Source organism: Toxotes jaculatrix, chromosome 7 (assembly GCF_017976425.1).
Source record: "Toxotes jaculatrix isolate fToxJac2 chromosome 7, fToxJac2.pri, whole genome shotgun sequence".
Lineage (NCBI taxonomy): Eukaryota > Metazoa > Chordata > Actinopteri > Toxotidae > Toxotes > Toxotes jaculatrix.
Window position 1 is genome coordinate 109,282 of NC_054400.1, and position 17,148 is coordinate 126,429.

Consider the following 17,148-nt stretch of genomic DNA (forward strand, 5'->3'; position numbering starts at 1 on the left):
ACACACAGATAAACCAGAGACACACAACCACGAAGACACACAACCACAAAGACACACAGATAAACCGGAGACACACAACCACGAAGACACACAACCACAAAGACACACAGATAAACCAGAGACACACAACCTCGAAGACACACAGATAAACCAGAGACACACAACCACGAAGACACACAACCACAAAGACACACAACCACGAAGACACACAGATAAACCAGAGACACACAACCACGAAGACACACAACCACAAAGACACACAGATAAACCAGACACACAACCACGAAGACACGCAACCACAAAGACACACAGATAAACCAGAGACACACAACCACGAAGACACACAACCACAAACACACAGATAAACCAGAGACACACAACCACAAAGACACACAACCACAAAGACACACAGATAAACCAGAGACACACAACCACGAAGACACACAACCACATAGACACACAGATAAACCAGAGACACACAACCACGAAGACACACAACCACAAAGACACACAGATAAACCAGAGACACACAACCACGAAGACACACAACCACAAAGACACACAGATAAACCAGAGACACACAACCACGAAGACACACAACCACAAAGACACACAGATAAACCAGAGACACACAACCACAAAGACACACACATAAACCAGAGACACACAACCACGAAGACACACAACCACGAAGACACACAACCACAAAGACACACAGATAAACCAGAGACACACAACCACGAAGACACACAACCACGAAGACACACAGATAAACCACAGACACACAACCACGAAGACACACAACCACAAAGACACACAACCACGAAGACACACAACCACAAAGACACACAGATAAACCAGAGACACACAACCACGAAGACACACAACCACAAAGACACACAGATAAACCACAGACACACAACCACAAAGACACACAGATAAACCAGAGACACACAACCACGAAGACACACAGATAAACCAGAGACACACAACCACGAAGACACAACCACGAAGACACACAGATAAACCACAGACACACAACCACGAAGACACACAACCACAAAGACACACAGATAAACCAGAGACACACAACCACGAAGACACAACCACGAAGACACACAGATAAACCAGAGACACACAACCAGGAAGACACACAGATAAACCACAGACACACAACCACGAAGACACACAACCACAAAGACACACAGATAAACCAGAGACACACAACCACGAAGACACACAGATAAACCAGAGACACACAACCACGAAGACACACAACCACGAGGACACACAACCACAGACACACAGATAAACCAGAGACACACAACCACGAAGACACACAACCACAAAGACACACAGATAAACCAGAGACACACAACCAGGAAGACACACAGATAAACCACAGACACAACCAGGAAGACACACAGATAAACCACAGACACACAACCACGAAGACACACAACCACAAAGACACACAGATAAACCAGAGACACACAACCACGAAGACACACAACCACGAGGACACACAACCACAGACACACAGATAAACCAGAGACACACAACCACGAAGACACACAACCACAAAGACACACAACCACGAAGACACACAACCACGAAGACACACAGATAAACCAGATACACAACCACGAAGACACACAACCACAAAGACACACAACCACGAAGACACACAACTACGAAGACACACAACCACAAAGACACAAAACCACGAAGACACACAGATAAACCAGATACACAACCACAAAGACACACAAAAAAAAAAACAGATGCAACACAGAGACTTGAAAAGAAGACGTGCGGTAACTGCTGTTTTCTTGACGTACTGACTGTGTAGACATTTAGTTGTGATGCTGTGTAACCAGTGTTTTCTCTGTGTGTGTCTGTTTCCTGTCTGCCAGAAAATAAATGGGAAATGTGTCAGACTCATTCACTCAGTTTGTTTATCATGAAATCACAAACGATTTGTTCGACTTTGCTTCACAACAGAATTTTCCTGTGACTCAAATGTTCTGAACGTTTGAAACTTTTGGAGAATTTGATGAAAGAAAAACCTGAAAAATGAGAAACAGGATTTGAACCTTTACAACGAACAGGTGAAATATTCTCTGTTTTATTTAGAACCTGAAGGACACACAGCATCGCTGCCCTCTGTGCTTATCACAGCAGGGAATGTTAATGACAGCTGGTGGTTTCCATATCAGACTGACACCTCAGGAGATAAAGACACTGAAATAGACTCAAGAGACCTGAGGACAGAAACCCACTCGTATCATTCTGTTGTTTCTGTTCTGTTGTTTTCATTTATTTATTTGTTTTTGAACGAAAGAAACGGTGACTAACCCTAACCCTGCTGCTGAGTCCCAGTGCAGCTGAGAGACGTCTCGTGTCCTGAGCAGCTGCTACTGAGACTGAACGGGACAAATACAAACTGACAAAGTAATCGTTTGAAAAAGCAATAAATTATAAACATGAATATTTATTTGCTTGGAAATGTTCATTCATCTGTGAATCAACACGAATCAAAATCCAGCGTCAGCAGGACATTTGATTGGACTGTTTATTAATATTCATATTACACCGTCCTCTAACTGGAGAGTCCTCAGAGGACACCCGGAAAAGACTGAGAAAGAAGACAACAAAAAGCTGGATGAAGGTTTTATGAAGAGGAGGATGAGTGGAGTCGGTCAGAGGCTCACGTGGAAACGACAAATCTTTTACAGGAGAAAGAAAAAAGCCGGAGAAGTTTTGAGGATTTGTGAAGCTTTCTGCAGCTGAAACGTTGAATTTATTTCCCTCATCACGAAACATTGTTGGACTGGGAGCTGACTCCCCAGTCTGGTTCAAACTGGTTCTGCTGGTTCTGTAAGCTGCTTATCTTCTGTCTCTGCTCTGAGTGTTTCTATTCCAGTTTCCTTCCATCTTTGGTCGGCTGCTCTCTCTCCTCTCTCTCTCTTTCCCTCTGACATTCTCCCCTACCTCGCTCGCCCTGAGCCTGGCCGTTATAAAACACCCAAGTCCTCCACCTCGTCCGTCCTCCGCTCTGCAGCAGTATGGCTCCCAAGAAAGTCGAACCCAAAAAGACGGAGGTGAAGAAGGTGGAGGCGAAAAAGGAAGAGCCTCCTCCGCCTCCCAAACCTACAGAGCCGGAGTCCAAACCCCCGGAGGTGGACCTGAAGAGCATCGTGGTGGAGTTCACTCCGGACCAGATCGAAGAGTTCAGGGACGCCTTCACTCTGTTTGATGAGACGCCCTCAGGCGAGATGAAGATCACCTACGCCCAGTGCGGAGACGTGATGCGAGCACTTGGTCACAACCCGACCAATGAGGAGGTGCTGAAGCTGCTGGGAAGGCCAAAGGCGGAGGAGCTGAATGTCAAGCTGCTGGACTTCGACAGCTTCCTGCCCATGTTGCAGCACGTGGCACGCTCCAAAGAGCAGGGCAACTTCGAGGACTTCGTGGAGGGCCTGAGGGTCTTCGACAAGGAGGGGAACGGCACGGTGATGGGGGCCGAGCTCCGCCACGTCCTCGCCACGCTGGGAGAGAAGATGACAGAGGATGAGGTTGACCGGCTGATGGTGGGACAGGAGGACGCCAACGGACACATCAACTACACAGAGTTTGTCAAACACATCCTGGCTGGGTAGAAAATTGTGACAGTGACTTCTACGTCTTCTGCTCGATCTATGTGATGGACTGAGTCCCTGAGTCTGCCGCAGACATCCCCCGGTTTCAAACGTTTGTCCTGTATGTTTCTCTTCTCTCACTCTAATAAAACGTTGTCGGTCCATCACAGTGGTTTCAGTTCAATCATCACCCAGTTTTCATTTTCATATCCAGTGTTATAGAGTGACTCCGTGCTGCCTTCAGCCAGGAGGTGTTCAGCCACACCTGCTGCGTTAACAGGCAGCTGAACGCCTCTGAAGACGAGAGGATATGAAACTATAAAGAAAACAAAGTCAGAAATATGTATGACTGTTACAACAGATAGTTAACTGTTAAAAATCATGACCTCTCTAACAAGCAGTGAAACATGAGTAAATCATGCAGCTGCTTTAAATATGAACATTAACAAATAAGCTCCAGTGAGAGAAACTGAAAATCTCAAAAATCTCAAAAATAGAAACGAAGCTGAAAAACATCAGTAAACCTGACTCACTCCATCGACTCACTCCAGAAACAACAGACACCAAGATGTTTGCAGCTAATTTAAAGATTTGAATTCCCTGTTTAAGGGTTATTGATAAAATTACAGCTGACTGTGAATGATGTGTTGTAGTATTTGTGATGCTGCGTCCTCAGCTGTGCTTTTCTGTAGACGCAGTCACAGAACCCACTTCCCATTCGTGTCTGTGTGAATGACAAACTTCAGATATTCTCTTCTTATCTGTGCAGTGTGTGTTGAACACAGACCAGTCGCCTGTCAGCCAATCAGTGTTTACAAAGCACGTGAAACATGATGTCGTCCATAGTAACAGGTCAGCACTTCTAACTTCCTCCCATGCTACAACCAGAGGAGCCACTAGGTGTCACTGCTTCATCTGTCAGTGTTTATCTGCTGGAAGAGAAACGTTCTGTTTTGTATGATGCTGGACCGTCAGGAGTCAGAGCAGGAGATCAGCCTTTTGAAAAAAATCTAATCTCCATCGATGATTCTTCTTCTTGTTCCATGTCGGGTTCGTTCTTCCACCACACAGTAAAACTCTACAGAACCGCTGAGTCACAGCAAAACCAGCGCTGCTGCAAATAAAACCAATGAAGGAGACACAGGAGGTCCAACAGAGACATTGTTTATTCCATAACAGTTTCCATTTGACCTTATCATGTCTTCTGTTTATCCAGTTGGTGACAAATCTCAGGAGGTTGAGCAACAGTTTGAGTTGACGTCTCTAATACATTACACACATACTACACATCCACCTTCAGACATCCCAGCATCAGGTGGCTGCTGGTTTTACTGTCAACTAAGTTAAAAATAAACTTGTTTTTAAACCTGGATGTTCTGGTGATGGCGTCTGACGAAAAACATAACCAGACAGTCATGCTAGCAGCTCTGTGAGGCTGTACTTGAGCTAAAAGTTGACAGTGCTAACATGTTAATGTTTAGCAGCAGGTATGTTTATGTCCATCATCTTAGTTCAGCATGTTGGCATCCAAACATTAGCTCACTAGCAGTAAACACAGTGAACAGCTGAGGCTGATGGGAAGGTTGTTAGTTCTGCAGGTGTCTGGTCATAAACCATTAACTTATTAACTAACATGTCGCCTGATGAAGTATCATCAAAGATCATCGAACGTGAATGTTTGGACCAAATTTTGTGCCAATCCACCGAGTAGATGACATTTAGTCCACAAACACTGGATCTGCCGTTTCCCATAATGCACTTTGATAGATAGTCTTTTATTAGTTGGTTTTTCTCTGAATAGCTGAAAGAAGCTGACCAATCAGGGATCTGAAGGCCTCCAACCAGTCCCCCCTCCACATGAGCCTGCCTCTGCTGTCTCCTCCCTCATGATTGGCTGACAGGCACAGACCCAGCTCTGCTTTGATTGGTCAACACTGTGGCTGTCTGTGTGCCCTGACTGGCTAGCTGCAAGTAGAGGCGGGATCGGAGGAATCGTGGGTAACTGTCAGTCTCCATCAAACCAAAAATTTTATCCTGGGCCAGCTGGAAGGTGGTGGGGTTAACGCCGAGACACAGGCTCTGATAGGTTGATTCTCTCACAGACGAGTCCACGTTGACCTGGAGACAACAGGAGGCAACATCAGATGACCTATGATCGGACCAATCACAAGACGGACCGACAGACAGATAGATACCTGTCTTGCAGCGTCGGCAGATATAAACTCGTCATAGATTTTCACAGCTCTGGTGGTCATCTTGCTGAGGAGGCACGTCCTCTTGAATCTCTCCACAGCCAACCAGAAGTCCAGGTTCTCCTCGCTGAACTCTGACCTCAGGAAGTGACGGAACACTGCCAGACCATCTGACCAATGAGAAGAGACCAGGGAGATTGTTCAGCTAGAAAAAACACTCTGTCATCATGTAGGCTCCTCCCCTCGCTGTCTATTTGAACAAAAAACACGAGTTAGAGTGTCTTACACTGATTGGCCAGCAGAGCTTCGAGACTCTCCGCCCACCTCAGCACTTCTCCTGGGGGTGGTCTGAAAAACAAAACAAACGCACCTCAGACACACTGGAACCAGCAGGTAGGTGGTCCCAACCTGCTGGACCCAACTAAAACCAGACAGAACCAGTAGGAATTGTGTTGGAACCCTTAGGACCCCTTTGGATCCGGCTGGAACCTGGACAGGTAATCAGCACAATAAATCAGAAGCAGTCCTCAATACGTCACCTGGTTTAGACTTGGTTTCAGGATAAGGTTCAGGTCCTGGGTCTGGGACTGTAATATCTGATGGAGGGTCCTCACAAGTATGCGCGTACCAGTGTGTGTGTGTGTGTGTGTTCCTACCTGTTGTTTCTTAAAGCTTTCTCCAAACTGTTACCATGGAAACAGGTACTGTTTTTCCGTCGCCGTAGAAATGCGAGGCGACTCCGAACATCAGCGGTTCTGAGGAGACGAAGACGACAAGTCAGAGAGATGGGACATACAAACAAAAACAAATGTGTGTTTACGTACAGAGTCTTCGTCTTCTTCCTCAGCTGAAGGTTTCTGGACTCTGAGTCCTGGACACACAGAACAACAGACGGTCAGTCTCTTGGTTCTTTTTATTTCTACTGCTCCAAACAGAGTTTTCTATGTTTCTTTGGCCTGAGCTCTGCAGGACATAAGACGCCTCTATTGGGTTCCACAGATCTATACTGGACTCTATGGGACTCATCTAGAATCTACTGCTGTTGGTTTTTACTGGTCTCTATTTGTCTTTCTTACCTCCATTAGAGACGTTATGTTTTCTGTTGTGTGTTTGTTTGTTTGTTTGTTTGTCAGCTGTAACATTCAGAACAGATTTTCATCAAACTGGGTGGAGGGATGTGGATGCGGGATCCTGATCAAACATTATCCAGGATCCTTCTGGAGATCTATGAGTGTGAGTACTGTGGAACCTGATTGTAAGGTATCTGCTCTGCTTTTCTCTCCTGGACTGTACACACTGCCCTCTTCTGGCCTTAGGATTAGGATTAGTGTTAACTTGTTTCACACTGGTGTCTGATGGTTTGTACTGGTCTGTCCTAGTCCATAACGGCCTCTACTGGTCTCTACCTTGGTGCTGTTAAGAAGCATCAACATGTGGTACAAAGACCTCCCCTCTCTGGTCAGCTGTTTCCTCAAAGTGCGGGGAGAGGGGAGGAAGGGGGTGGGGCCTGAGCCGGGGTCAGGGTCAAAGGTTGCGGGGCGGGTGAGTTGGTGGATGGTGCTGTCAGACAGGAAGCGGGGTGATCGAGGTTCCTGCAGCAGAGAACCCTCAGAGAGCGAGCGCCGCAGAACTGAAGGACAAATAAACAAAAACGATCATGGTACAGGAAACGCTTCAACACCTCACATTCTTTAACAGTTCAGCTGCTTTCAGTGCCGACGCTTCCTCCACACACCAGCTGCACTGACCTGAGGGTCTGCAGCTGGAGGTGAACTCCTTAGCACCTCCTCCCTCCTCTTCATCTTCATCTTCATCACTCTCCTTCTCTTCTTCCTCCTTCATGTTAAAGTGGTGGGGGCTCAGTAAAAACCCCCGCCCCCCCACACCTCCCACATTCTCTGATGTTTCTGAGGCGCTCTCTCCTTCCCCCTGCTGCCGCTCCTCCACCTCCTCATCCTCTTTTCTCCTCCTCCTCCTCCTCTCCTCTTCCTCCTCTGCTCTCTCTCTCTCCTTCCAGACTGGACTCTGCTGGGTGGAGAAGGAAGATGGAGGAGATGGAGGGAGGAGGGGAGGTAGAGCAGCAATGGTCAGGGAGGAAGAGGAGGTGTGTGGAGAAAGGGAGGAGAAAGGGGGAGGAGGGGGAGTGGAGGAGGAGGGGGGAGAGGTTGGGGAGTAAGGAGAGGGGGACGGAGGTCTGGGAGGTCTGAGGGCATCACAGAGGGAGGAGTAGGGAGAGGAGGGGCAGAGGGGGGGGGGATCAGAGGAGGAATATGAAGAGCAGGGAAGATAGAGGAGGTCAGACTGACTGAGAGAGAGAAGGCCAAAGTCTGAGGGGAGGTCTGAGAGCTGAGGGGGAGGAGAGGGAGGAGAGGGAGGAGGGGGAGGAGGGGGAAGAGAGGGAGGAGGAGGAGGGAGAGGAGGGGGAAGAGGGGGAGGAGGGGGAAGAGAGGGAGTAGGGGAGGAGAGGTCACGTTAATATGAGGAGTTTCACAGAGCTCACAGGCGTGAACTTAAAGTCAACCTCTGTCGCACCTGGTGGCTGTGTGCAGTCTCTGTGGCGACCAGCTGGTGATGGATGTTGTCATGGAGACAGAGACGAACTCTGACCTTTTGCTCAATGCTGAAAGATTCCAGACTGAAGACACGACGACAGAACGTCTGAGACGTCTGCACCAAATAGATGTGAAGTGGCTCCGACGGCACTGAACACAACAACACGCATGTTATATACAACGACACAACAACAACACACGTTATATACAACAACAACACAACTCAGGCTCCACAGGCTTTTAAAGCTGCAGTTCCCAAACCTCTACTTCTCTTGACCCTGGCACTTTAGCAAACTATCCTATATCCAATCTGCTCTTTACTTCTCAGATTCTGATAAAAGGCTGCTGCAGCTCAGCTGAGTGTTTGTTTGAAGTTCTTCAGTCAGGATTTAGAGAACATCACAGCACAGAAACAGCACTGATGGACTCGTCTCTATACTTGTCCTCCTAGATCTCAGTGCTGCATTTGACACTATTGATCGTAGCATCCTATTGGACAGACTGGAACATGTCATTGGGATTAAAGGAACAGCACTAGGCTGGTTTCAATCATATCTGTCATGTTAATGATGATTCCTCCATTTATACCAGAGTGAGTCATGGAGTTCCACAGGGTTCTGTGCTTAGACCCATATTGTTCCCCTTATACATTCTTCCCCTGGGCAATATTATCAGGAAGCATGGAATAAATGTCCATTGCTATGCGGATGATACCCAGCTATATTTATCTATGAAGCCAGAGGAAACAGGCATGTCTTAAAGACATAAAGGCCTGGATGACCTGGAACTTTCTGCTTCTGAAAAAACCTGAGGTTATTGTGTTTGGTCCTAAACCTCAGAAACAGTTTATCTGATCTTATAGTTCCTCTGGATGGCATTAATTTAGCCTCCAGGACGACTGTGAGGAACCGTGGAGTTATCTTTGATCAGGATTTGTCCTTTAACTCTCACATAAAACACGTCTGTAGCCCCGCCTTCTTTCACCTGCACAGTATCAGTTAGATCAGGAACATTCTGTCTCAGAGTGATGCTGAGAAACTCGTCCTTGCATTTGTTAGTTCCAGGCTGCAGCATAACTAAGGGAGCTGCTTCAGTGCTGATCTGGGGTCAGACTCTGGGTCTCTGTAAAGAGCTTTGAGACCATTCTGACTGTGGAAGGAGCTGTAGAAACAACACTGAGCTGCACTGAAGTGAACACACACACATGAAAGTGACTGGACCTTCCAGTCTGCTCTACAGCTGCTGTGACTGATGCTGTTACCCTCTCTGAGCTGCAGTGTGTTCAGGAACAGTGGACTCTGTAGGACGTTGCAGCGTCCAGCTTCATCTTCTCTGGTCAACAGCAGCAGGTCATTGTAGATTAACACTGTGACCTGAAAAACACACACACACACATTAAAGACATTCAGAGGTTCACTTTAGAACATCTGCCTGAAAAATGTCTGACTACATGAACCTGTTTGACCTCTGACCTTCACTGATGTTCTGGTCCACCAAATGTCTCATCTTCACTTTTACTGAAAACGTGAAACTAAAGAGCTGCAGATTCCCAGAAACTGTGTGTGTGTTTGTGTGTGTGTGTGTGTGTGTGTGTGTGTGTGTGTGTCTGTGTCTGTGTCTGTGTCTGTGTGCGTGTGTCAGCAGTTGGATCCATTAGAGTGAAACTGATCCTGGTTCAGCTCTCAGAGGTTGTTGTGTCCTTTAGGATCAAGTTCAGTTTCGATTCTTTCTGAACAAAAACTTCTCTCATTGGCTGAAAACAGCGAAACGGTCGATGCTCAGGAGACGGACGTGTCCCAGTGTCTCTGACCTCAGGACTGTGAGCAGTGCTGTCAGCAGTACCAGACAAGCTCACACCCTCCCCAGCAGTCGTGTGTATGTGTGTGTGTCACACTGCTGTGTGTGTGTGTGCACTGTCTGCTGCAGATCATGTGATGATACTCGGCGTGGGTCCTGCTCAGCACAGTGATGGCAGCTCACTGACCCACTGAGGCCTTTGAATCATAGTTTTTTTGTTTCTGAAAGTTGATTTGAAATCGGAGGCAGCAGAGTGCTGTCCACCCGGACAGCACTCCGTGGGTGGACAGCACCAGCGGAGTGCTTGTGTTTGCAGTACCTTTACCTTTGCAGGCAGCAGGTCGGACTGGTGCAGAACCATTTCCTCTGACATCAGCAGGGTTCTGTCTGGGCTGCAAAGATCCAAAGGCTAAAAACAACAGGAACAGAGACGTGTAAACAACAACAGCACAACAATAAAACATCAATCCAACATTAAACATGAAGACATAATAAATGGCAGCGTCTGAACCAGGAAACCAGATTACATTCCTCCTGTCCTGGCGTCTCTGCATCGGCTCCCTGTTACATCCTGCTCCTCACCTACGAAGCCCTCAGTGTTCACAGCATCGTATCTGAAGGAGCTCGTCAAACCTCAGTACCCTACAGAACTCTGAGCTCCCAGAATGCTGTTCTACTGTGGTTCCTAGAGTCTCTAACAGTACAACAGGTGGCACATCCTTCAGTTCTCAGACTCCTCTTCTGTGGAACCATTTACCAGTTTGACTCTGGGAGGCAGACTGGGAGGCAGACTGGGAGGCAGACTCACTCTCCATGTTTAAGAGGAGACTAAAAACCTTCATCTTTGATAAAACATATAAAGCACCCCCCCCCCCCCCCCTCTCCCCCCTCTCTCTCTCCCCCTCTCTCTCTCTCTCCCCCCCCCCTCTCCCTCTCTCTCTAACATCATAGTCTGGTCTGAACCTGCTCTGTGTGGAAAGTGCCTTGAGATAACTCCTGTTGTGATTTGATTCTGTATAAATAAAATTGAATTGAATTTAAATGAACTGAAAACAAACTACAGCAAGAACATGAGCTCACACTGGACAATGTGTCTAACAGGGTTCTAGGACTGGTTCTAAGTAAGAATAAAGGTTTGAGCTTAGGTTCTGGGTTAGGATAAAACCTGTGTGCCAGGTTATGCATAAAGGTCCTGAACAGATTCTGGACCAAATCAAAGGTTCTACACTGTGACCTGGACGAAGACGGGTGGGTTGAGGGTCTTTGGTTCTAACACTGTGGGCCTTGTTCATGGTTCTGGATCAGGATAAAGTTCTGACCTGGACGAAGACGGGGAAGATGAGGGTTTTGGGTGACAGAGTGACAAAGGTTCCATAGGCAGAGCACGGCAGATGTGATTGGACGATGGTGCAGTTTTGGTAGTTGCCATAGTTACTGGGCACAGTTGCAGACAAGGAAGAGGCGGAGGTGGAGGAGAGGGGCGGGGGCAGGGTGGAGGTGTGGCTGGTGAAAGGTTGCTGAGACGACCTGGGTCGAGGGTCCTGGAGAAGGTTCTGGCCTCTGCTGGGGTGAGTCTGGTAGAGACGACCTGGTGATCAATGACAGAGAAATCACGTTGGAACAAACCTAGTTACCGGTGTTCAGAGACATCAGTTTTCAGACTGGAGGCCGTACCGATCGTCCCGGTCCTGTCGTGGTAAACTGGCTGCAGGAGCTGAAGCAGAGACGGAACAGACGGAGAACGTTTTTACATCAGAACACAGCGTTAAAGTGTCACACAGAACAATGGCTTTTTTCTGCTTGACTGACAGTGTTTGCTCTTGCTATGTTCTAGGTAAGGTCGGGATTCTTAGCACTGCTAAAGGTTCTGTGGTTCGATTCTGTGCTCTCAGCTCTGATCTACACAAAGATGAGAAAGAAGATGATCATGGACTCTGTTCTATTTCAGAGCTCTATGTTTTAATTCGACCAGTTAGAGTTTAGGTAAAAGGTTTTATGTGATGTTCTTGTTCAGGTAAAAGGTTCTCAGTTATGTTGTAGGGCAGGAGAACGTAAGGGGTAGGTCAGCTGAAGGGTTCAAGCTCATGTTCTAATAGTGTGAAAAGTTGTATCTTATGTTCTAAGTCAGGAGAAACACTTTAATGTTGTAGTTCTGGTAGGCCCCGCCTCCTCACATTCACCTGTCTTCCTGGATTGACAGGTGACAGGATGATGTAATTGTCTCCATTTGATGATGTCACATGGGTGCCCTTCAGTGTGGTGGTGCGGGGGGAGTACTCAGTGACCTCCTGGTCTTCCTCTTCCACCTCCTCGTCCTCCCGGTCCTCCTTCCGGTCCCTCCAGAGAGAACCCAGTGCACCAAAACTAGATCTGATCCCCGACCCCTGACCCCGTCTGCGGCCATGTTTACTATGGACGGGGTGAGGCAGCAACTTCCTTCCTGTTGTCTATGAGACAGAAGGATGTTAGCTTTGTATAAACACTGTCCACCTGTAGAACTCACCTGTCAGCTAGCACCCAACAGGAAAGACCAGCCAACGGCAGGTGGAGGGATTCGTTCTCAGTAAGAAGTACTCTCATCCTGTACTTCTGCTACAGCTGCAAAACCAGCACCTGCTGGTGCAACAAAGTTCTACCGGTAAAAGTCCAACTTCTACCGCACCAGAGTAAAAGGACACTAACAGAAAAAAGGACACTAACAGCAAAAAGCACTGACGGGATCAGGAAGTGCTCAGTGTTCAGAAAGTTCCTTTCAGAGTCCCAGAGTTAATACGTTCTTTTGTTGGGCACCAAAAAAAATAATGTTAGCACATCTAAGATTTTTTACAGGATGAACTACAACTTTATCGTCGTGTTAGTAGAGAATGGTTCAAGGTTTGTGTTCTAAAAATTAAAACAAAAAAGTTTTAAAAAGAAAATAAAAAATAAAAAGAACAGTGCAACCATCCACAGTAAGTGTGTGTGTGTGTGTGTACATAAACATATTTCATTAGTTGATCACATTATTCATGTGTAAACGTGTAGAAACTGATTTTCAGTCTCACCGTGTTGTGTGTTGGTGGGCGGAGCAAAGCTTCACATCCTGACCTGAGCTCAGGTGAACCTCTCCACACCACCAACACGATCTGAGATGGACAACTCCTGAAGAGACAGACACACATCATCTATCAAACATGAACACACCAACATGTTTGCATTTTTTAAATGTTTGAACAAATGAAACCAGTTTAAATTTTTTTTGGTAGTTCCCAGGAAAACATGCCAAACACCTGTCACACAAGGAGGCTGAGACCAAAAGCCTCAGTCACAAGTGGGACACCAACACATTCAATGATAGTGTGAGCAGGTGGAGGGCCAGACTGTAAGGGGGCGAGGTTACCTGATGGCATGGGCCAGGTCAACACACTTCCAGGTTTCTACAGGAAGTCCATTCAGCTGCAGGACCGAGTCACCCTGACAGAGTCCAGACTGATGAGCCGGACCTCCTGCAAACACAGAGAACAGACAAAATCTGACTGAGCTAACATCACAGGTGTCAGGCTGCTCCTTCAGCCAGCCAATCAGAGAAGGTCTGGATCACATGACTCTACACAGGTGTAATCCTGATTCAGCAGGTACAGGTCCTTTCTCCCTCCTCACACTGACTATGTTATGTGTTTGTCTTAATCATCTCAGGTGTGAAGTTCTTACCGGGGTCGACGGCCTGGACTCTGACTGGACAGTCGGAGCAGATCGTGAATCCAAAACCATCGTTTCCTCGAACAATGCTCACCTGCAGAGGACACAGTGGGCGCAGGCTGTTAGCTGAAAGCGTGTGTACAGGTGTGCTGTCCTGTGGTTGCTGCTCACATTGATTCAGAGTCAGCTGTTAACACGCGGTTCAACATTTAGCTGTCATTTGTATAAATGTCCAAAAGGCACTGGACTACTTCAGGTGTCTGAATGTCCCGGAGACAAAGGTTCCAAAGCAGTCCTCTCATCAATGGGTTCTATCAGTGACCAATTATTGAAACGAGTGAAGGTTCCACTCAGAGGGAGAAAACTTCTGGAGTAGTTTCGAGTTCTCTGGTGTTTTGTGCTGGTGTCTGCTCTGTGACTGCTGCTGTGTAGGTTTAGCCTGCAGGGGGCTCTGTCTCTGGACTCTGGCCCACTGGTCCTGAGTTTTATGACGGGTGAGTGAGGACGTTTGTGTCAGATCCAGACTGGCGGTCTGTCCTGGTGCTGGTCTCTGAGCTGTTTCCATGACTCTGTAAACACTGACAGAGCAGAGGAAAGGTCGGCTCATCCTGAGAGCGTTTCCTCCACAAAAGAAGTTTAATGTCCCTGAGTTCAGACTGACAGGCTGATATTAAAATTCCTGCAGCGGCTCTCAGACACCTTCTGATCCTGAGGAGACAAACTTTGGGGGAAGGTACTTAAAGAGGACACAGATTTTTCGTAGGTTTGTGTTTCTCTGCGTGATCAGTTCTGACATGTCAACACTCCACCAGACCATGTTCATTTTCCCGGTCCTGGTCAGTCCTCCGCAGCCTGTCCGGTCCTGGAGGACCGAGCAGGATGAAAAAACTTTTCATCCACAGTGTTTGACTAATGTCACAACTGAACATCAGTCAAACATTAAATATCAGATATGGACGCCAAGGACAGCGTCCATTTCTCCACATGAGGAAGCATCAAGGAAAAAGACAGTTTCATGGAGGATTGATGATTTATAAAATTTACTCTGTCGCCACAAACAGATGCAACACTAACAACACTGAGCTCACTGCGTCACTTCTGTTTACATGAATAACTTCAATCTGAACACAGAGGAAGCTGGGAGGGTTTCATCAGGTGTCTCTGTCTCCGTCTCACGTGCGCTCATCACCTTCCTGGTTACACTGATAAACAAAGAGGGTCACACGGTCCTGGGTCCACTTTGAACCAGTCCACCTCCGTCTGGACGTTTGACTGACAGTTTCAGACACAGCACAGAACCGAAGTCGAGTTAATGAGGTGAGAACATCTCGTACGAACACGGAGACGAGCTGAAGCTAAAGTTCAGGAATCAGACGTTTGTGTTTGAACAGCAGAGTTTGTGTAACGCAGGACAACACACACACACACACAGACACGCACACACACACACACAGACACACACACCACCACAGAGTTTGAACGCCTGTTCAAACACTGCACACACACACACACACACACAGTCAGATGCAGTTTTTCAATAAAACCTTACAGTTTTAATTTGTGTGTGAATTATTGATCAACCTGTCACACACATGAAGAGCATCATACATCACACACACACACACACACAAAAGTGCAGCTAATTTAAACATGAGTATGTTAAACATTTATCTGACCTGCTGGACCAGAAACACACACAGACACACACACACACAGACACGCACACACACACAAAGCTCACAGTTCACATGGAACAAAACAGCAGGAAACAAGCGGCTCGTCTGATTGGCTGTACAGTGTGATGATGTCATGCTGTTGGCTGCTTGTCATTTCCCAGCACAACCTCCAGGAGTTTCCTCTGTGTGTGTGTGTGTGTACTGTGTGTGTGTATGTGTACAGTGTGTGTGTGTGCAGTGTGTGTACAGTGTGTGTGTGTGTGTGTGTGTATGTGTACAGTGTGTGTGTGTGCAGTGTGTGTGCAGTGTGTGTACAGTGTGTGTGTGTGTGTGTGTGTGTATGTGTACAGTGTGTGTGTGTGTGCAGTGTGTGTACAGTGTGTGTGTGTGTGTGTGTGTGTGTACAGTGTGTGTGTGTGTGCAGTGCGTGTGCAGTGTGTGTACTGTGTGTGTGTGTACAGTGTGTGTGTGTGTGTGTGTGTACAGTGTGTGTGTACAGTGTGTGTGTGCAGTGTGTGTACAGTGTGTGTGTGTGTGTACAGTGTGTGTGTGTGCAGTGTGTGTGCAGTGTGTGTACAGTGTGTGTGTGTGTGTGTGTGTGTACAGTGTGTGTGTGTGCAGTGTGTGTGCAGTGTGTGTACAGTGTGTGTGTGTGTGTGTGTGTACAGTGTGTGTGTGTGCAGTGTGTGTACTGTGTGTGTGTGTGTGTGTGTACAGTGTGAGGACCAGTGTGAATTTTAAGCCACACTGGTAAGTGAGGACATTTTTCCTGTTCCTCGTTCTTTAGACTCCGTGGTTCATGTCAGCTCTTTAATAAATTCTAATGGTTCTGCTGGATTTCATTCTGAACTGAGAAACTTCTCTGAACCTCCAGCGAGGTGACAAAATGTCCCCACAAGGTAAACGAGTCCTCACTTTGAATGTTCCAGAAACGTGGACAGGGGAAATCCCGGGTTCAGAGGAATCAGAACACGAGGTTTTCACTTTCATGAAGCAAACGACACGTGAACACACCTGAGGCAGGTTCTGTCCGATGCAGACTCGACACAGTCGGTGGATCGTGTGCATGACCACGGATCAGGGTGTTGCTTCAGATTCTGCAGCTCCGCTTGTCCATCTGATGTCCTGCGGGGCTGGACCAGGACCAGGAGCAAGGTCTGACACGTTGTCAGATCCAAGCCGAATGCAAGTCCAGTCTCTGTCCCTCAAAAAGAAAAACTCCCTTCACTGCCAGGATCTAACCCAGTGAGACGTACCAGCTCAAATCCAGGTCCAGGTTTAAGAAACAGGACCAGATCAAATCCAGGCTTAAACTTCACAAAAACCAGATCCAGACGTGCAGGAAACTACGTCCAATCCAGATCAAGAATTCACAAGAACTACATGAAACACAGGTCCAGATTTTTCTGATCTGATCCAGAAAAATAAAACCTGATCGATTTCTGACTTCACCAAACCAGATTTACAGAACACGGACCGGGTCTGACCCAGGTCCAGCTGGTCCAGGTGAACCAGTGTGTGTGAGGTTTCATACTGGTCTGGATATTACAGAGCAGTGTGTGTGGGAACCAAAAGACAGAAGAATAGCAGGAAACACACACACACACACGCA

At 47.2% G+C, this 17,148-nt stretch overlaps 2 protein-coding genes across 4 annotated transcripts; one reads left to right on the forward strand and one right to left on the reverse strand.

Annotated features, from left to right (window-relative positions):
• The first annotated feature begins 2,689 nt into the window (after positions 1 to 2,689).
• Positions 2,690 to 3,662, forward strand: LOC121184513 (myosin light chain 1, cardiac muscle-like). Of its 2 annotated transcripts, XM_041042222.1 has the most exons (2): positions 2,690 to 3,083; positions 3,120 to 3,662. In XM_041042222.1, exons 1-2 carry the CDS (start codon positions 3,069 to 3,071, stop codon positions 3,660 to 3,662), a joined length of 558 nt encoding a protein of 185 aa, XP_040898156.1. In that variant the 5' UTR covers positions 2,690 to 3,068. The 2 variants fall into 2 exon arrangements, with proteins under 2 accessions (XP_040898156.1, XP_040898155.1); XM_041042221.1 differs by having other exon boundaries at positions 2,690 to 3,662.
• Positions 3,663 to 4,795: 1,133 nt separating this feature from the next.
• Positions 4,796 to 17,055, reverse strand: LOC121184540 (regulator of G-protein signaling 3-like). Of its 2 annotated transcripts, XM_041042278.1 has the most exons (17): positions 16,551 to 17,055; positions 13,873 to 13,954; positions 13,562 to 13,667; positions 13,227 to 13,323; positions 12,363 to 12,629; positions 11,857 to 11,896; positions 11,502 to 11,770; positions 10,508 to 10,591; positions 9,647 to 9,758; positions 8,366 to 8,535; positions 7,582 to 8,179; positions 7,240 to 7,463; positions 6,658 to 6,704; positions 6,490 to 6,588; positions 6,120 to 6,181; positions 5,837 to 6,003; positions 4,796 to 5,759 (listed from the first exon to the last, which is right to left on the reverse strand). In XM_041042278.1, the coding sequence occupies exons 1-17, from the start codon at positions 16,602 to 16,604 to the stop codon at positions 5,526 to 5,528; spliced, it is 2,712 nt and encodes a 903-aa protein (XP_040898212.1). In that variant the 5' UTR covers positions 16,605 to 17,055; the 3' UTR covers positions 4,796 to 5,525. The 2 variants fall into 2 exon arrangements, with proteins under 2 accessions (XP_040898212.1, XP_040898211.1); XM_041042277.1 differs by having other exon boundaries at positions 6,490 to 6,704.
• Positions 17,056 to 17,148: the final 93 nt, after the last annotated feature.